The sequence below is a fragment of the Erythrolamprus reginae genome, chromosome 4 (assembly GCF_031021105.1).
Source record: "Erythrolamprus reginae isolate rEryReg1 chromosome 4, rEryReg1.hap1, whole genome shotgun sequence".
NCBI lineage: Eukaryota > Metazoa > Chordata > Lepidosauria > Squamata > Dipsadidae > Erythrolamprus > Erythrolamprus reginae.
In genome coordinates, this window is record NC_091953.1 from 89,173,012 (window position 1) to 89,194,208 (window position 21,197).

Genomic DNA, 21,197 nt, shown 5'->3' on the forward strand with positions numbered 1-21,197 from the left:
CGAAGTTAAGTGTTGTGTCGTTACTGAATTGAATAAACGTTGCTTGCCGTTACCTGCTCTCCACAGGGGTCTTTTCTTCTGACATATTACTGGCGACGAGGGTTTGGACGTCTCCACGCGACTCCTTCCTGTGTCTTCTTCTCTGTAAACATTATCGTGATCAAAATGTCCACGCAATTGACTTTTCCCCCTTTTAATCCTCAAGGGGAAACCTGGGACTCGTATGTCGCCCGTTTTGATTGTTTTTTTAATCTCAAATGGTTACACAGAGATCTCTGATGACCGTAAACGGTCTTATTTTCTGCAATTTTGTGGGCCTGAAATGTTCAAGACTGCAAGGATGATTTTTGCACCCACTTCCATCAATGCTGTTCCTTGGATGGAGTTCCTGTCAACCCTCCAAGATCATTATGCCCCACCTCCATCCCGTTGTGTTCGCCGCTATAATTTCTTTCACCGCAGCCAGAATGAGGGGGAGAAAATTAATGACTTTGTGGCGGTGTTATGCCGCGCTTCCCTGTACTGCAAATTTGACAATTTGGAGGATTATCTCCTCGATTGTCTGGTTTTTGGGGTGCGTGATGGTTGTCTTAAGCGCCATTTACTAGCAATCCAGCAGCTTACATTTAAATCGGCCCTGGCCAAGGCTAGGGCGTTTGAGTTATCCACCCAGTCCTTGGCAGCCATGGACTCTCCTGTTAACGCCACAGTGTCGGCCACCAGCTCTGAAGTTTCCCGTCTTCCCCAAGAATTAGAATGGCTCTAGTCTTAGAGGAGGAGGTCTGCCGCCTCTCCACGGCCCGTGCTAAGGAGCCAGCTGGGGATTGGAACCGTCTTCCTCCTACTCCGTGTCGTGGCTGCGAGGGCGACCATTTCCGTGCTAATTGCCCCTTTAAGGATATCATCTGCCGTCGCTGTGGAAACCGAGGCCACCTTGCCAGGGTATGCAGATCGCAGCGTCAACCTCCTCCGTCCTCCACGTCGTCTGCATCATCGTCATCATTTTTGTCCCGTGATCGACCTTCATCATCTCCCGTGATGGCACCCCTCGTTGTTTTGATTGCAACGCCATCTACAGGACCAACACGCCTGCTGCCGCTGTCATCCGCCAAACTTCAACCTCGACCACGGACAAAATTGAACTTACAGTGTCTTTGGGTGCTGTTTCACGCTTGATGCAAGTGGACTCAGGTTCTGCGTATTCGCGTGTCTCGTGGAGTACAGCAAAGCGCTGTATTCCTCATCTTTCTAAGCGTGACCTACTTGCCTGCCCTTCGAGACTATCAAGGCACAGTAATTCCGATTATTGGTCAGGGGCATTTCCCTGTGTGTTACAAGGCATTCTCTGGGAAATTGCCCCTTATTGTGGTGGATGGACCATTTATGAGTTTATTGGGGCTGGACTGGTTCACTTCTCTGGGCCTTTCGGTTACTGGTGTTAACATGGTGGGGGATGATGGGTCGTTTTCCCAACTGGCTACCCAGTTCCCCGATGTATTTGATGGAAAGTTGGGTTGCTATAAGGGTTCCCCTGTAACATTCAGTTTAGACCCATCCATTCCGCCAATCCGTCTTAAGCCCTGGAGGGTTCCCCTTGCTCTTCTCCCAAAAGTGGACGCAGAATTAGATCATTTAATAGCCCAGGGGGTGCTGGAGCCAATTGATCAAGCCCCTTGGGAAACGCCGATTGTCACCGCAATCAAGGCAGATGGTGGGATTCGCATTTGTGGGGACTACAAATGCTCAATTAACCAGGCTTTGGCGCACCACGCATACCCAGTGCCTGTGGTTCAACACCTGTTGCATTCACTGGGTGATGGCATCATTTTTGCAAAGTTGGACCTGTCTCAGGCGTACCAGCAGCTGCCTGTAGACCCCCAGGCCGCAAATGCCCAGGCCATTACCACACACAGGGGAGGTTTAAAATGCCATCGCCTGCAGTTTGGGGTGTCTACGGCCCCTGGCATTTTTCAGGCATCAATGGAGAGATTACTATATGGGGTCCCCGGAACCGTGCCCTACTTTGATGATGTGTTGGTATCCACCCGTTCCGAGGCAGAGTTGCTGACAAGGGTTAAGATGGTGTTGTCCAAATTCCAGGAAGCTGGGTTAAAAATTAAGGCCCATAAGTGCAAGTTTGGAGTTCCACAGGTTGAGTTTTTAGGGTTTATTATTGATGCCGCAGGAATCCACCCCACCCCAGAGAAGACAGCTGCCATCCAGAATGCTCCCACTCTCTGGTCTAGGGCTGAATTGCAGGCGTTCTTGGGCCTCCTCAATTTTTACGCTATGTTCATTCTGCACAAAGCGTCTTTGGCTGAGCCCCTCCACCGCCCCCTGGACAAGAATTCCAGATGGTTTTGGGGTCCTCGGGAGGCGGGCGCTTTTGCAGCCATTAAACGTGCCCTAACATCCACTGCTGTGTTGGCCCAATGCTCACCTCATCTTCCACTCGTTCTGACGTGTGATGCCTCCCCATTCGGGGTTGGTGCAGTGCTGAGCCACAGGCTGCCCAACGGTTCTGAGGTACCCATCTCATTTTTTTCCTGGCAAAAGCCGAGCGGAATTTTGGCCACATCGACCGCGAGGCCCTGGCCCTTATTGCAGGTGTCCGCTGTTTCCATGACTATCTGTACGGCCAGTCATTTGACCTTGTTACAGATCACCAACCACTTCTGGGCCTTATGTCAGAAGATCGCCAAAGCCCAGCAGTCTTATCCCCCCGGATGGCCCGTTGGATCATTTTTCTGGCCAATTATTCTTATCGGCTGTTTTATCGCCCTGGGCGTCACATTGCCCATGCTGACGCTCTCAACCGTTGCCCTTTGCCTATCGTTTTAGATGACCCTGCTCCCGCTTCCACTGTCCTAGCTATCACTGACGACCCACTGGCTTTGTCGGCCATGACGATTGCCCATGAATCTCAGCAGGACCCTATTTTATCTGTTATCCTGTCATGGGTATTACAGGGCTGGCCACCGAGAGTAATAGCCCCTGAACTGATTCCTTATTTTCGCTGCTGTTCAGAGTTGTCGGTTGTACAAGGGTGCCTGCTTCGTGGCAACTGAGTTGTTATTCCCCAGCTGCTTCACGATAGAGTGCTCTCCCTTCTCCATAATGGACACCCTGGGATGGTCCGGATGAAAGCCCTGGCACGGGGCTACGTTTGGTGGCCGGGCCTGGACAAACAAGTTGAGCGTAGAGTGGCGACCTGTGTCATTTGCCAAGAATCACGGCCAATGCCCCCTCGGGCAGTTCCTCTGTCATGAGAGCCACCAGCGGGGCCATGGTCCTGGATCCACATCGATCTTGCCGGCCCGTTTCAAGGGCAGGTTTTTTTGATAGTCGTGGACGCTCACTCACGTTGGCTTGAGGTCTGCATCTTGACCTCTGCCACAACCCAGGCAGTCCGGGATTCCCTCATGACCCTATTTACCACTCACGGGTACCCGGATTTTGTTAGTCTCCGACAACGGCCCTCAGTTTGTTTCCGCGGCATTTGAAACCTTTTTAGCGGAAGCCGGCATCCGCCATGCCTTAACGGGTCCCTTGCACCCTGCTTCTAACGGTCAAGCAGAACGGATGGTGCGGTCCACGAAAGAAGCTCTCCAGAAGATGACCCAGGGTAGTTGGAAGAGTAAGATTGCAGAGTTGCTATTCAACCAGCACTCAACGTCCTGTGTTTCCACCGGGAAGTCGCCGGCGGAACTACTTCTAGGCCGTAAGATCTGTATCGTTTTGGACCGCCTAAACCCAGCCTATTTGCAGGGGCCCTCATGGCCGGCTCCCTCACCCCGGGGAATGCGGCCGGGGGATTTGGTTTACGCCCATGCATACTCAGGGGAGCAGAACTGGGTACCGGGAATGGTGTCCGCGGAAAGGGGGCCGCGTTCCTATGACATCATTTTGTCTGATGGGCGATGTTGGCGCCGGCACATCGACCAGCTCCGCCCATACTGCTCGCCTGGCGATGGCCCTAGCGGTGAGGCCCTGCCTTTAGTCGGCCCTGAAGTGAGTGCCCGGAATGCGACACCGCCCAGTAATTCCGAAGATCTTCGGGTGTCACCAACTCCTACAGTGTTTCCCACAGTTCCGATGGCCACGGGCATAAACCCCAATCATTCCGCATCATTGCCTGGACCAATCAGTTCCCCTCCTCTAGGCGCTGAACCCCAGGGTGGTACCTGGGAGGATGTATCTGTGCGGCACTCGGAAAGGCAGCGGTGGCCACCTGGGTATCTCCAAGACTACATATGTGCTAACATAAAGGGGGAGGAGTGTTATGTACCCTCGGCAGATCTGATTGGCTAAAACCTTCCCCATGACTATTGGTTGTTGTCAGGCAGCTGGTTTTGGGCGGGTTCTTTATAGTTACGTGATTGGATGTTCTGTCAGCAAGTTGTCAGCCTTAAATACCTTGCCGAGCGAAGTTAAGTGTTGTGTTGTTACTGAATTGAATAAACATTGCTTGCCGTTACCTGCTCTCCACGGGGGTCTTTTTTTCTGACATATTACTTATGATCTGATTGGTCTCTGGGAGGTATATGGCAGGAGATGGTCTCATAAATAGACTGGTCCTAAGCCATGTAGGACTTTATAGGTAATAACTATAAATAAATATAAATACTCAAGGAGTATATGTTTGCTGTGTGTTTCTGTGCATGTGTGCCTGAGCCATAGAAATAGCAAAGAATTGGATAAATATACATTATGGCAGTATATTAATCCCAGAAAGTTTTCTTAAATGTAATCACACTTACTCCTCCCAATTATTTAAATAGAACTACTCCAAATAATGATTAAATCAGGGTTTAATTCAGCTGCCTTATCTTAATACTAATACTTAATACTAAAATAGGACATTTCAGATTGTACTTCGACAGATCTTTAAAATTGATGTGGCTTTCTGGAAGTATTCTCTGCTATTTATATAAAGATACAATAGCACTGGGCCTCTTCAGATCAAGCATCTGTCTCCATGCAGTTTTAGCTTCACTTTCATTTTAGCAAAGGGCTTGCTGGCAACTTCAATCAGCTGAGTGTCTGGGAGGCAGATAATCAGTGGCTTGTATTAATCAGGCTCTGCTGCTGTTTGCTGCAAGGAGGTAAATTGCTGCAAAGAGGTAAATTATTCTTTGAGGGTGGCTGGATGGGGCTACATTCAGTGTACAAGATGCACCCAAGTTTTCATCCTCTTTTGGGAGGTAAAAAGGTGCATCTTATACTCTGAAAAATATGGTAGTTTGTATTCATATACTCCTTCAACTATAAAAGAGTAAATACCCTACCTTACAGTTTCACTGTGAATAAAAATACCTCAGATTAATTATATCAATTTGGTTTTGTTGAATTTTCTTCCAACTTTTCTTTACGTTTAAGTAAATTGGTAATGGTATTTGATAATTTTATTATTATATTTACGTTTTGGACATGGCACCTCTTCTCCATCGGATATGGTACCTTATGATTATTAAAGCAGGGCTGTTAGGGACCTACTAGAGAGGAATAGAGTATCCCTGTGTGATTCATGATTGAGCTATTCTTGCAGCCTGATGCTTATTTTACTGTAATGGATAGAGCGGATAAAAATTGTGGCAAAATAATACAACTGTATATATATTTTTTAAAAGAACTATTATTAGTAAAACCTAATTCTTTATTTCTCCCTTTTTCTTTTCTGGCAGGGTTCGCCATCAAGATGGAATTAACTCAAATGGATCCCTGAAATGGATTTGCATAGTAGGCTTTGAGCATCTGGGCATCTCATCTTCTTGGATAAGTGACATCAGCATTAAATACAAGAATCAAGAGATGGGCTGTAGCCAAGAGAAGTCCATTGCTGTTTGTGTTCCTGGGAACTATCTATGTTTAATCTGCTGAGATACCTACCACATTTAAATTTGGGTTTCCTGGTTTGACCAAGAGTACTTTACATTTGCCTTGGTAAATTATTCCTTTCCTCACATACTTCATACATTTTTCTAATTTTCACTCTTATTTCAGTCTTTTTCTGCAAAATTTGTTTTTCTGCCTGGCTGTGAACATCCTCAGGACCTACTAATGCTGATGTGAAACCATGTCAAAGCCAGTAGGACTCTTATGGCTATCTTTGATTTTTACTCCTATTTGTGTCATGCTGAATTCTAATTTCCTCCTTTGGATAACTGCCCTAGCAATACGTTTTCCACTTATTGAGGGACAAGCACAATACCCAATTGTAACTACAAATTATGGCAAAATCCGTGGTGTAAGAACACCTTTGCCCAATGAAATCCTTGGTCCTGTGGAACAATATTTGGGAGTCCCTTATGCTTCTCCTCCAACTGGGGAGAGACGTTTCCAACCTCCAGAGCCTCCTTCTTCATGGACTGGTATACGGAATGCCACACAATTTGCTGCTGTTTGCCCACAGTATCTGGATGAGAGATCACTGCTTAATGATATGCTACCAGTTTGGTTTACTGCCAACTTGGATACTGTAATGACATATGTGCAAGATCAAAATGAAGACTGCCTTTATCTGAATATCTACATACCAACTGAGGATGGTAAGTACTTTCACTAACCATGAACTGGCCAGTTAGCCAATTTGCACAATTTATTGAAGCATACATTGTAGGAATTTTTCAGTGACCTGTGTGATGAACTATTAAAAAGTTATTGGTTCTGATTAGATTAAAAACATAAAAATACCCTGTATTAATTGTTGGCATTTGCTACATGCATTTATGATTACAGTCCAATTTTCTTTTCAGAGTGCACTATGTAAATCTCTGGTTGTTCATAGAGGAAAAGTCAAGATTTACAATTAAGAAAATATAAATATTTCTGTGACTATTTAAAAAAGATAAAGAAATTATAATATTTTAAGAATCTATAGTAATATATTATGTAAGCCTTAAAATGAACAAAAATATTTATAGCTTATTTTAATAGAAAACTTTTGAATGATCATTGACTTATTATGAGTGTCTGACTTTTTATTACTTTAGAATAAATAATACATCTATAAGGCATAACAATATTTTGATTTTTAAGCTGTCAGAATTTTAGTAGCTCTCACTGAGTGTATATATAGACATATAATTTCTAATTCAGACAATTGCAAATAAGCCAATCAATAACTATAACAAAATAGCCAGGAGTTATCATTAATTGTTTCAAATAAATATCTATCCCTAATTATTTTTCTATGGATTATTTCTATAATGATTTTTTTCTTATAATTTTAAATAATCCCTCATTAACATTCTTACCAATAGCCTTTGATCTTTATTACTTACCCAATGGAAACACAGAAACATGGAAGATTGACGGCAGAAAAAGACCTCATCTAGTCTGCCGTTGTACTATTTCCTGTACAGTATTTTAGGATGGATAGTATGTTTATCCCAATGATGGTCATTTACATAGCAAATAGCTGTTTAGCTCTATTATGCAGAATAATATAAAACTGTACTGTAGGTGTGTATTAGTAAAATATTTAAAATTGATCATTTCAGTTAGCTTTTGTTCATAACAATAAATTTATCAACATCTATGTACCCTGCATAAATTGTTTATTTAAGATAGTAAACCACTTGAGGCCTCTGAATATCACTATTCTAATTTTATTTTGCTTTGCTTTTTTGCTTTGATATGTGCTTTTAGTTCATATCTTCTGATGAGTGTTGGCAATGCTGATGGTGTAATTAATTCTTACTTCATACCTTTAAAAAAGGAAAATGAAACATTACTACAACTACTGCTGTTATCCCTACCAATAATGGGTGGGGAGGCACTTAAGCTATGAAAACTTAGTACCTTTTCCATCCCCTTTCCTATTAGTATATTACAACACATCTATTTCTTTTCCTCTATCTCATCTGAAGGAGTTAGTGGTTCAGTCTTTCCAAGGTCCTTGCTAATGATATTCCTCTTATTGACGGAATAAAGAATTTATTGGCTAAGATGGATTCAAGATGGATTATGGAAAAAATATGACCAATCATTTTACAGCAAATGAGAAGAGCAAACTAGCTCTCTTCTCATGGAGAGCTATGGTGCTGCATAAATAAGGGAAGGAAGAGTTTGGTTGTAAGATTATATAAAGGAAAATAAACTACAGTGGTACCTCTACTTAAGAACCTAACTCCTTCCGTGACCAGATCCTTAAGTAGAAACGTTCTTAAGTAGAAGCAATTTTTCCCATAGGAATCAATGTAAAAGCAAATAATGAGTGCAAACCCATTAAGAAAAAAATAAATTTCAGAATTTGGGTGGGAGGAGAAGGAGGAAGAAGAGGAGGAGGACAGTTGCTGCCAAAGGAAGAAGGTGATATGAGGGGAACAAAAATAATCCAAATCTTTAAAGCTTAAAATAAAAAAGAGGGACTCTGAGACAGCGAGGAGGAGCACATGCCTCCAATACACCCAGTGCGAGGCTGCCTCTTATGCGCTGGCTGCTGCTGGTGCTACCTTCTGCGTCTTCCTTCCAAGGCTAAAGGGCTCCCCTCTCTTCTTGCTCGCTAGCTTTGTAGCCAGTGCCTTTCCTTCGCTGTGGTGACTCCTTGGCTGCCCAGACTGAAGGGAGTGTTTCTTTTCTCTGAGCTCTGGCAGAGGTTTATTCCCTGTCCAACCACTCAGAGAAAGGAAAATGCTTCATTCTAGACTGCCAAAGCCTCCTTAAGCGCCACCGAAAGGCTCCTCTGGCAGCCCGAGATGGTTGAGATCAAAGGGGGAATGGCAGGAAACTGTCCAGGCCTTTGTGCTGCTCTCAAATTTCCTGGGAAATTTCCCGGGAAATTTTTCTGGGCTAGGGTTCTTAAGTAGAACCTACTTTCTTAAGTAGAACCTACTTCAGTCTGCGGAGAGGGGCGGCATACAAATCCAATAAATAAATAAATAAATAAATAAATCCAATAAATAGAAAGAAAGAAAGAAAGAAAGAAAGAAAGAAAGAAAGAAAGAAAATGGTTCTTAAGTAGAGGCAAAAAAATCTGGAATACCCAGTTCTTATCTAGAAAAGTTATTAAGTAGAGGCATTCTTAAATAGAGGTACTATTGTACTTTTAGTCAGTCTCCAATTTCCTTTTTTATTTTGTACAAGTAAACAGAGGTATTTTTACAAGCTTGTTAATGAACATGAAAGAATTCATTAAATAGACTTTTTTTTCAATTTATTGTATTTCATGCAAGAAAAATACATATGCATGAGCAAATGACCCCTGTTCAAGACATTCAGACTGAAAATACTGTTTATTTAACTTAATCTAGGAGAATCTTGTATTTTCACAATTATTTTGATACCAAGATTAAGGGACTCACTTTATATAAATATTAATATAAAATCAGGTAGTTTATAAATAATTTAAAAATCCAGAGGAAGAAAAGATTATAGAAATATTTTATTTATTTTATTTCTAGCTTGATTTCAAATTAATTCATCTAATTTTTGGAAATTTATAATCTCTGGCATGCAATTATGGAATGTACTGTAATTGTCAGAATTTTTGCACTAGAACCTACTTTCAGGGCACGACAGCTTCTGCATTGGAGACAAAATCCTTATGTGTATAATCACACTTGGCCAAATAAAGAAATAAATTCAATTCCATTTTGTCTCTGATACTTATTTTATAGAAAAGGAGAACATTGAAAACATTTTCACATATATTTTTGGAAAGTTATCTAAATATCACTGCGTCAAAGTAATAGTATATAAAGCTATACCATTTAAGTGATAACTGGGTGATGCTATGCCAATACTGCTGTATATCATTGAGAGAAATTGCCTCAAGTGATTCAGAAGCTTGGAAAGCTTTCTAAACCATTAGTTTATAAATGCCCATTGAAATTGCTGCTTGAAAAACGATCCTAATTGTTTTTATTTTGTTAGGTATGTTCTGGAGTTGCACAAAAATACTAAGAGGAAGGGAGTTTTGAAATTTATTATTTAAGATTTTTTTTATAGTTGTTTTCAAGGAACTTACTTGATCTATCATCAATACTGATGATAGATACAGTTTTCTTGCTCTGTTTTCCTCTCTCTCTCTCTTTTTTCATATGGAAAATTGTGAATAATTATGCAGTTGATGTTGTTATAATATATCAAGAAATAAACCTTCAAGAAGGGATTGTCAAGATTGGGAAAATAGGACTAAGTTGATTGAGCCAAGATGCCTCAGTCAATAGTTCAGCAGAGGTCCCTTGGTCTTGTCAATTGTTATACATGAAATTATATAATACAAAATATGCATTTATATAGAATAAAAAAGTGAGAAAACTCCTAATAGAGATGGGAAAAAGATACTCTTGGACTTGTCAATTATAGGAACGAGGATTGTCAACAATGGTGGTTGATGACATTAGTAGGATTCAACTGGATAGGACTATAATTCTTATAGATGAATCCATGAACAAAGTTATACAAGTCTAGACATTTTAAACCAGTAGTTGAGGTCCAATATGATATTAATGAAAATCATGACATTCTTTTGGTCTGAGGATTCACATCGGATGAATGCATACATTTTTATAGTTAGCATTTTAAAATCCGTACAGTATTGACATTCAGGTGAATATTGATTGCTTTTTCTGGGGATGAAGGTTTGTCTACAAGTAAAGACATTTTCATATTTTTAAACTACATTTTGAATTGTCTCCTATTTGGGAGTTCTAGAAACGTTTTGTTTTAAATGTCCTACAACATTTTACAGTTTTCTCATTTTGGTGAATTGACTGAGTTTGTTTATACTGTGATCCATATTATATGATAGCTCAGATATTTTCCTTAGCTTGGGGATAAATTTTGCTTTATTACTTTCACTTCAGGCAATTTGGGACTTAGAGTTTTTTAGTTTCTAGTTTCTCTAGCAAGAATAATTTGACTGTTAAAGCAAACCAGGAGAGAAATTAATTAATGATGGTTCCCACTATTCATAGTATGAGCATACTATAATCTTAAAACTAAAATTCAGAATAGAATTAATGAATGCATTAGATGAAGCATTAGATGGAGATCCAGTTTAATATAGTGGTTAAGGCACCAGGATAGGAACCAGGAGACTCTAAGTTTATACAGTGATACCTCAAGATACGAACCCCTCGTCTTACGAACAACTCGTGATACGAACCCAGGGTTCAGAAAATTTTTGCCTCTTCTTACGAACTTTTTTCGAGTTACGAACCGGTGTTCGGAGACTGCTGGGAAGCTGCACGGCTGTTTTAAAATGTGACAGCCAGGCGGCGGGGCTTCCCAGCACCCCCCCCGAACCCCGAACCCGGAAGTTCTGCACAAGTTTGGGGTTTGGGGGGTGCTGGGAAGCCCCCCAGGCCGGCTGCGACCTTTTAAAACAGCCGCGCAGCTTCCCATCTGTCTCCTGAAGCCGAACGGCAAAGGCCGGCGGTCACCTTTTAAAACAGCCGGGCGGCTTTCCAGCAGCCTCCCGAAGCCGAACAAACCCGAACTTCCGCGTTCGGCGTTCGGAGGCTGCTGGAAAGTCCTACTTCTCCCCCCCAGCCAAAACCCCAAAGCCTGTTTGCTGCCACACGATTTAGCCAGGACAGGAGTGAAGTGACGTGGAGGAATGGGGAGCTGAAACCGGGCTGTTTCAGCTTTCCATTCCTTCACGTCCCTTCGCCGCTAAATCGTGTGGCAGCAAACATGCTTTGGGGATTTGGCTGGGGGGGAGAAGAAGTAGGACCTTCCTAACTCCCTCCCCCCCAGCCAAACCCCCAAAGCATGTTTGCTGCCACACGATTTAGCAGCGAAGTGACGTGGATGGATGGAAAGCTGAAACCGGGCTGTTTCAGCTTTCCATCCCTTCACGTCCCTTCGCCGCTAAATCGTGTGGCAGCAAACATGCTTTGGGGATTTGGCTGGGGGGGGAGAAGTAGGACCTTCCTAACTCCCTCCCCCCCAGCCAAACCCCCAAAGCATGTTTGCTGCCACACGATTTAGCGGCGAAGTGACGTGAAGGGATGGAAAGCTGAAACCGCCCGGTTTCAGCTCCCCATTCCTCCACGTCACTTCGCTCCTGTCCTGGCTAAATCGTATGGCAGCAAACAGGCTTTGGGGTTTTGGCTGGGGGGGAGGGACTTAGGAAGGTCCTACTGCTTCCTCCCCCAGCCAAAAACACAAAGCCAGGCAGCCTCCAGCCGCCAAAGGAGCCTCCTGATTCTCCCCGCTTCTCTGTCATGCTCATTACCCGTGTCCGGCAGAAGCTGCTGCCCGATTGCTCTTAGCCGGCGGGATGCAAAGTGCTGGGGTGGGGGTGTGTCCTGACAGCCCCCCCACCCCAATGCAAGTGGCGGGGAGTCACCCATGGCTGGCAGAAGATCGCTCTTGCTGACCTGATGCCTCGCGGGGAAGCCGGGCAAGAGCGATCTTCTGCCGGCCATGGGCGACTCCCCACCGCTCGCCCATGGCCGGCAGAAGATCGCTCTTGCCCAGCTTCCCCACGAGGCATCAGGTCAGCATTCTGGACGGGCGGGCGGCGGGCGAGGATGGGGGAAGCCTCGCGGGGAAGCCGGGCAAGAGCGATCTTCTGCCGGCCATGGGCGACTCCCCGCTGCTCTCCCATGGCCGGCAGAAGATCGCTCTTGCCCGGCTTCCCCGCGAGGCATCAGGTCAGCATCCTCGGCGGGTGAGCGGCGGGGAAGCCGGCGGCTGTGGCAGCTGCTGCAAGAGGCTTCCCCGCCTCCTCAAAGCAGCCTCCCAAACCCGAACTTTCGCTGAGAAGCCCCGCCGCCCGGCTGTCACCTTTTAAAACAGCCGGGGGGCTTCTCAGCAGCCTCCCAACGCCAAAGCCCCCAGGCTGTTTTAAAAGGTGACAGCCGGGCGGCAGCGGTTTTTTGCGGGTTATTTTGTTGTTGCACGGATTAATTGACTTTACATTGTTTCCTATGGGAAACAATGTTTCGTCTTACGAACCTTTCGTCTTACGAACCTCCTCCTTGCACCAATTAAGTTCGTATCATGAGGTATTACTGTATTGTTTTTAATATTGGATTTGTATATTGTATTGTTTGTTATAGAAACATAGAAGACTGACGGCAGAAAAAGACCTCATGGTCCATCTAGTCTGCCCTTATACTATTTCCTGTATTTTATCTTACAATGGATATATGTTTATCCCAGGCATGTTTAAATTCGGTTACTGTGGATTTACCAACCACGTCTGCTGGAAGTTTGTTCCAAGGATCTACTACTCTTTCAGTAAAATAATATTTTCTCATGTTGCCTTTGATCTTTCCCCCAACTAACTTCAGATTGTGTCCCCTTGTTCTTGTGTTCACTTTCCTATTAAAAACACTTCCCTCCTGAACCCTATTTAACCCTTTAACATATTTAAATGTTTCGATCATGTCCCCCCTTTTCCTTCTGTCTTCCAGACTATACAGATTGAGTTCATTAAGTCTTTCCTGATACGTTTTATGCTTAAGACCTTCCACCATTCTTGTAGCCCGTCTTTGGACCCGTTCAATTTTTATGAGCCGTTATGAGCCGTTCCAAGTCCTCGGAGAGGGGCGGCATAGAAATCTAATAAATTATTATTATTTATTATTATTATTTAGTGAATCTGAGCTACTCACTTTCAGTTCTAGGAAAGAGATAATGGCATCCCCCCCCCCGGTAGGTGAAAGATGGTTTGCTCATGTGGTAGATGTGAAATCAGTATGTTCCAGTAGGCCCGTTCTGGATAAACTGTTAGGACTTGACAAATTCAGATTGAAAGAATCGTCCAACAATAATTAAAAACTTTAATTATAGAATAAGTTTGTCTGAATTAGGTGCCTACTTCAATTATAATTATAGAGAAAAATCAAAAGTTGAAATTATTGTTTCCATGGAATGGCTATATAGATGTTTTTAGTGACTCTGTCTGGTATGCTGGAAAAAAGTCAGATTTATAGAAGAAGATTCAAGCTTGCAGAGAAGCAATATAGATAGCGATAATTTCTATTTAACATATCATTTTGGAAAAATAAATGTCATGTTAAAGTTATTGGTTCAGTCCTGACCAGCTCAAAGTTGACTCGGCCTTCCATCCTTCTGAGGTAAAATAAGGAACCAGATTGTCGAGGATAGAGCTGTAAAACATTATGAAGTAGTATATAAACCTAAGTACTGTACTATTGCTATTGCTTTAAGCACAAACACAAGCTATTCGGGTAGTGTTTGTATGTGAAAATGCAACCAAACTTTAAAGACACTAATTTCAATACTGTGTCATCTGTTCTCCAAAGTTAGTTTATATAAATAACCACAACAAAATTGAAGGTAAAAAATACTTACAGGTAGACCATCTAAAACATGTTTCAGGATTTTAATGAGCTCTGTTCATCCTGGAAACTCTTGATCTCTCCCAATCACATATTTGATTATAATGATTGATTTAATGATCAATATCAGCCTTCTAGTGAATACATACAATTCAAGATCAAGAGAACTAATACTACTCTACTATGTATTGTCAGATTACATTTGGCATTTTATATCCAGTCTGGACACTACTCATCAAAACATATAGTGAGAAGCTTGAACAAGTCTACAAGATGTTCAGCGAGATGGCATAAAGTATAAAGAGCACCGTTCCCTGTAAGCTGCACGCATGCGCGTGTGCGCACTCCAAAATACCCCCCGCACCCTTTTCCTTGGGCGTGCGTTCCCCATCCCCCTGCCAGCCCACGGGGGGGGGGGAGGCGCGGGCAGTAGAAGGGAGCCGCGGCCACCCCTGCCTCTCCCTGGTGCCTCCGGCCCCCTTGCGCTCCTGGCCTCTTGGCCCTGCCCCCCACCCACCCGATCCGCCCCTCTCCTCCTCTGCCGCCTCCTGCCTTGGGCGAGACTTCTCCCTTGGCGGTCACTGCAGCTTCTTCTTCTTGTCCTCATCAGCGCTCCTGGCAAGAGGGATGCAATTGGCCAGGATGTGGCAGCCCCACTCTTTGGGAGGGCGGGACTGGAACAAAGGGGCAGCTGCGATGGGGCTGGCTCGGCAAAAGTGCTCCCAACGAAGGGACTGTGAGAGGGTTTTCTCCGCATGCTTCAGGAATGTCTGTCCCGCCCCTCTCGCAGCCCCCTCGCTGGGAGCGCTTTCGTCCCAGACTTTCAGCAAGGGGGCTGCAGTAGAGGCAGGGCAGGTGTTCCCGAACGCTCGGAGAAAGCGCCCTCGCAGCCCTCTCGCTGACACAGAGAGAGAAAGGGGGGGAGAGAAAGTAAGTGAGAGAGAGAGAGAGAAAGGGGGAGAGAGAGTTAGCAAGAGAGAGAAGAGAAAGAAAACAAGAGAGATAGAAAGAGTGAGAGGGAGAGAAAGCAATAGAGAGAGAGACAGAAAACAAGAGAGAAAAAGAGAGAGAGAGAGCAAGAGGGGGAGAGAGAAAGAGAGGGAGAGAGAAAGTGAGAAAAAGAGAGAGAGAGCAAGAGGGGGAGAGAGAAAGAGAGAGAAATGACTCTTGATTTAAAGCATATGGTAAAAAGCACCCAAATAATAACAGAGAAAAAAACCCCCCAGCCTTGTGTGTATGTGTGTGTGAACTCTTGAACCATTTCCAATAGCTCACCTGTTATTGGAAATGGTTCAAGAGTTCACACACAGAGAGAGACACACACACACAGAGACACACACACAGACACACACACACACACACAGAAGGGTGGAGGAGACAGGGATGGAAAAAGAGGAGAAGATAGTAATAATAATAGATTTTTGTTTTGTTTTATTATTAATTTCTTTTAATTAAAAAAAGGGATTTTTTTCTTATTTATTTATTTATTATCTATCTATCTATCTATCTATCTATCTATCTATCTATCTATCTATCTATCTATCTATCTATACTTCTATGCCGCCCAGTCCAAAAGGGACTGCCGCTCAGACACTATACTTTTCCGCCCACACCAAAAAAAAATTAGAGGGAACATTGATCAAGAGTACTGTATAGGAGAAATGGTTAAATGATCCAGGAGGGTTTAGCCTGTGAAAGATACAATAACACTCTCCAAAAGTCTGAAGGGATCTGCATGGAAGTGAACCTATTCTGTATTGCTTCAAAAAGTAAGAATGAGACAGTTGTTTAAAACTTCAATCAAAAGGCTCAGGCTAAATATTGGGAAGAACGTAGGGGCTAATAAATAGACTAAGCATAGACTGAAATACTGAAAGTATTTTAACCCAGTATGTAATGATCATCTCTTAGCGGTGCCCTGTGGATTCGCACTAAATTCATTTGGGTTGGACTAAATTATCTTCTATGGTCATGTCCATCTCTATAAGTCTATGTCTCCTGAGTGGACTATTTCCCATATAATTATTACTACTATTGCTACTATTATAGTTCTGCCTCTACATTGTGGTTTCTATGGTCCTTGTTTAGAAGACAGCTTTCTGAAATGAGCTTTCTGAAAAGAGAAGAAGGAATTGCTGGCTATCAGAGTTAACAAACAGATTGGCACTTGGTCATTCTGCTCTCTGCTGCACAATGCAGAATCAGCAATGTTCTTGTGAACTTAACAATTATGGTCCTGTTTCAGACCCTAAATTCTGTCAGGAATTTAAAAGTTAATTGCTCCAGTTTCCAAGGCTTTAGTTTACCAGTTTTTGTTCTTATTACCCTTGTTTTACTTTTCCTCTTCCTCGTCTTTCTTCAGAAAAATATTGTATGAGATTTCGGTGACATTGAAGGATGCTACTCCTTCTCTTCTAAACAATGGAGAATCTGTCTGAAAAAAATGATAAGCTTCTTTAGCACTTCTGCTTTAGCACAATTTTTCAATATATTGGGAAGTGAATTTGTAATTGTATGCAAACAGAATCTTTGTTATTATTTTGTATCTTAGACCCCTGAGAAGTAATTTTTCTCTTGGACCCCTTTTCTCTTAGTCCCCTGAGAAGTAATTTTAAAAATGAATGCATTTTTATAGTCACAGTTCAATTATTTATTTTAAAAAAGCACAGCTTTTTAAAAACTTCATGAATATCATTCTGATTGTGAACATGACAATGAGGTGCAGATGCTATTTTTTACTCAACACTTCATTTGAAAGGTAACAAATAATTCCTTGGAGTTTACTTTGCTCATCTGGTGCTGTGAAAACTAAGAAATGTGAAAAAAGTTCTGTAATGTGATTGTGCAAAATAAGGATGGAGAGAACAGTGTGGGTAGGGTTGTGCCCCCCCCCCATTTAGTTACATAAGGGGTCCCATAAAAGGGGGGTAAAGATGGATGGAAGAATTTTGTGTGTTGAAAAACAAAGTTTCTAACAACAGAGTCTCCTGCCACACTGTTGAATAAAGTGAACAGATATACCTCATAATTAGATAATTAAACATTTATTACATCTTTAATTACTACTTCTAAAATATATTCTATTTAAATAAGTTTGTTTAGGAGTACTGCTTTCTGCAGAAAACTGGATTTCATTGCTGATTTGTGCAGAAAACTGGATTTCATTGCTGCCATCTGATAATTATCCAGATTTTTGCAACTTCAATAATTGAAGGGTGTTCAATAATTTTTTGCCTCTACTTAAGAACCATTTTCTACTTAAGAACCCGAGCCCAGAAAAACTTCCCAGGAAATTAGAGAGCAGCACGAAGGCCTGACCAGTTTCCTGCCATTTCCCCTTTAATCCCAGCCATCTGGGCTGCAGAAGAGCCTTTTGGTGGCGCTTAAGGAGACTTTGGAAGTCCAGAGCGAATGGAGTGTTTTCCTTTCTCTGGACAGGGAATAAATCTCTGCCAGCGCCCAGAGAAAAAAATGCTCCCTTCGGTCTGGGCAGCCGAGGAGTCACCACAGCGAAGGAAAGGCACCGGCTACAAAGCAAGAAAGAGAGAGAAGAGGGGAGTCCTTCAGCATGGGAAGGAAGAGGCAGCAGGTAGCAGCAGCAGCCAGTGTATGGGAGTCAGAGCCAGGTGTATTGGAGGCGCGTGCTCCTCCTTGCCGCCTCAGAGTCCCTCTTTTTTTTTTTAAGCCTTAAAGTTTTGGATTTTTTTTTCTCCTCATCTCACCTTCTTCCTTCAGCAGCGACTTTCCTCCTCCTCTTCTTCTTCCTCCTCCTCCCACCCACATTCCAAGCTTTTATTTCTTTCCTAATAGGTTTGCACGCATTATTTTCTTTTACATTGATACCTATGGGAAAAATTGCTTCTACTTAAGAACATTTCTACTTAAGAACCTGATCACGGAACGAATTAAGTTCTTAAGTAGAGGTACCACTGTATAAATATTCCTTTTTCAATAGAAAGTTGATATGTTAATTACACAATGTTTCTGTTACAGGATCTTATTTGTGATCCCTAATATTTACATAGTTTTTCATTGCTGCATAAGTACCTGTTGTTTCCTGGAACTTTTTTTCTTAACCCAATTCAGAGCTTTTATAACTATTACTTCCTCACTTCTGCACCTAGAAGAACATTGCCTCACTGTATAGTTTCTTTTCAGAGTCTTCTCACCACAAAATAATTCAAAATCTAGGAAGTTGAGCTCTTCCCACTTTTGATTACCCATTCTAGTTCATCTCCAAATGAAAATGTACAAGCTATAAATGGCTCATCCCTAATTATGTTTAAGGAGTTAATTTGAAACCACCCTCCCATAGCAAATTATCGGGGGGGGGGGTGTTGCATAAATTAGGCAGAAACTGATTCCAGTTTCTCTTCTCTCATTCCTTGCTAGCAATGAAAGCATACTACAGTATTTCATGTCAGCATGCATCCACAGTTAATATGATCCTGTTTCTTTTTCTCTCAAATCTGCCTCTAAGCACAGGACACTGCTTAGATCCATCTATCCTTTCATTCCTCATTTAATTTTAAAGAGACTTAAAGGGTTTTTTACAATGAATAACAGCATTATTTGTCCAAATTGCTTGGTATATTGCTTGAAGTATTGTCCTGAAAGACGTAGCTCAGAAGATATAGGCCGTGGGCACCCTGGGAAGAGTAACCAGATTTTTAATGGATCTAAAATGAATGCAATCAAGATCAAGAACAAATCTAGGAAAGGAAAAAAAAGGGCAGGAAAAAAAAAGAAGGGAAAGGGAATGGCAAAAAGGAAAAAAAGGAAAGGGAAAGGAGGAAAGGGAAAAAGGAAAGGGAGTTTGTTTGTTGTCCTCATCAAAACAATGCTTTATTTGCTAAATCTAGTTATTGGAGACCTAAGTTATTTGAGAATATTGTTATAAACTGGGATTTATGTACTATAAATAATGATAAAATAAGTGAGTTGTTGCTAGCTTTTGCAAAACAACCCATCCCAAAACAAAAATACCAGCCCCCAATAGGCCAAAAGGGAAGAAAAGGAAAGCATTTCATCTTTTCTCAGCACTGTTCTGAAATGGAAAGATTCTATGTATTTTGTTGAGTCATTAATTCATAAGAGGGTCTAGTTGGTATCATGGCTTCTACTTTTACATGTTATTGGAACTGGGGCACATTCCTATGTCAAACTAGGTGAACTTTAATCATGAGAAATTACCAGATATTTGCATTAAAATGATACTTTGAAAAACAAAACTGGTGTTTCCAAATTGTAAAGCAAATTACAAAATTTATATTTTATTAAAATCTCTACATTTAAAATAAAACAGATTTCTATAGCTGTAATTCAAAACATTTTCATAAAAACATTACAGCTGCTTTCAAAACAGAAAAAGATCCCTTTCTCAGTGTTCAGTTTTCTTTTCTTTTTTTTTCATTCTTGGTGCATAAATTTTAAAAACAAAAACAATTCCTCCTTCTAAGTTTCTAAATATTTCTATTATTTGGTAGTCAGGTATCTAAATATTTGATCAATGACATCTTTGCTTGTAGTTCTAAGCAAACAATTATTATTTACCCCATCTTAAATATTTATGTTAAAATAAATCAATAACCGTTTTTCTGATGGCTACTAGAAGACACATTATCTCCAGATGTTAAATGAAATTAACCTGAATTTTAACAGAGTGGTAAGCAAAAATATGGAGTTGGTTTTTATATCATCTAGTCACATTATACAGTAATACCTTGTCTTAAGAACTTAAGTGGTTCCGGGAGGACGTTCGTAAGGTGAAAAGTTCGTAAGATGAAACAATGTTTCCCATAGGAATCAATGGAAAAGCCAATAATGCGTGCAAGCCCATTAGGAAAATCCAAAACATTAAGGCTTAAATAAAAAACGGGGGTGGGGGTGGGAGACTAAGCTGAGGCGAACGGAGTGGGGGGAGGGACAGCGAGAGGTGACAAGAGGTGGCAGTCCCAATGAAGCAAGGCGAAAAGAGCCTCTCTTGAGCTCCATGGGTCTTTCCCACACCTTTTTCCTCTTGAGCTCCATGAGTCCCTCCCATTTTTGCCCACCCTGTCCTGCTCATTTTCCCCACACCTTTCTCCTCTTGAGCTCCATGAGTCCCTCCCATTTTTGCCCACCCTGTCCTGCTCATTTTCCCCACACCTTTCTCCTCTTGAGCTCCATGGGTCTCTCCCGTTTTTGCCCACCATGTCCTGCTCATTTTCCCCACACCTTTCTCCTCTTGAACTCCATGGGTCCCTCCCATTTTTGCCCACCCTGTCCTCCTCATTTTCCCCACACCTTTCTCCTCTTGAGCTCCATGGGTCCCTCCCATTTTTGCCCACCCTGTCCTGCTCATTTTCCCCACACCTTTCTCCTCTTGAGCTCCATGGGTCCCTCCCATTTTTGCCCACCCCGTTCTGCTCATTTTCCCCACACCTCCTCTTGAGCTCCATGGGTCCCTCCCGTTTTTGCCCACCCTGTCCTGCTCATTTTCCCCACACCTTTCTCCTCTTGAGCTCCATGGGTCCCTCCCATTTTTGCCCACCCCGTTCTGCTCATTTCTCCCACACCTTTCTCCTCTCTTGAGCTCCATGAGTCTTTTCCCCATGCAGTTTGGATGGGGGGGCATTTGTCCTGGGATTCAAAGCATCGCTGGCAAAAATGAAGGCAGTTGAGGAGCCTCAGGGAAATCCTGGTGGCTGCTCATGTTCGTAAGGTGAAAATAGTTCGGAATAAGAGGCAAAAAAATCTTAAACACTGGGTTTGTATCATGAAAAGTTCGTATGAAGAGGGCTTCGTAAGACGAGGTATCACTGTATATGCAGTACATTCAAAAAGTATTCAGACCTCCTTCACATTTGTCAATTTTGTTATGCTGCAGCCTGATTCTACAATTGTTGAAATTCATTTTTTCTAAAGTGACCAGATCATGAGTTAGGTAAGGTG

The 21,197-nt window shown here is 42.4% G+C and overlaps 1 protein-coding gene across 2 annotated transcripts in view; it reads left to right on the top strand.

Moving 5' to 3' along the window:
• The window catches only part of NLGN4X (neuroligin 4 X-linked), a 242,593-nt gene that overhangs the window by 59,980 nt on the left and 161,416 nt on the right, over positions 1-21,197 (top strand). Inside the window, exon 2 of one of the 2 annotated variants that reach the window (XM_070750864.1) lies at positions 5,685-6,548. In XM_070750864.1, the coding sequence (XP_070606965.1) occupies positions 6,077-6,548 (472 nt within the window). In that variant the 5' untranslated portion in view covers positions 5,685-6,076. Of the gene's footprint in view, positions 1-5,684; positions 6,549-21,197 lie in introns of those variants that run through there. The other variant, XM_070750863.1, reaches the window with a different exon arrangement.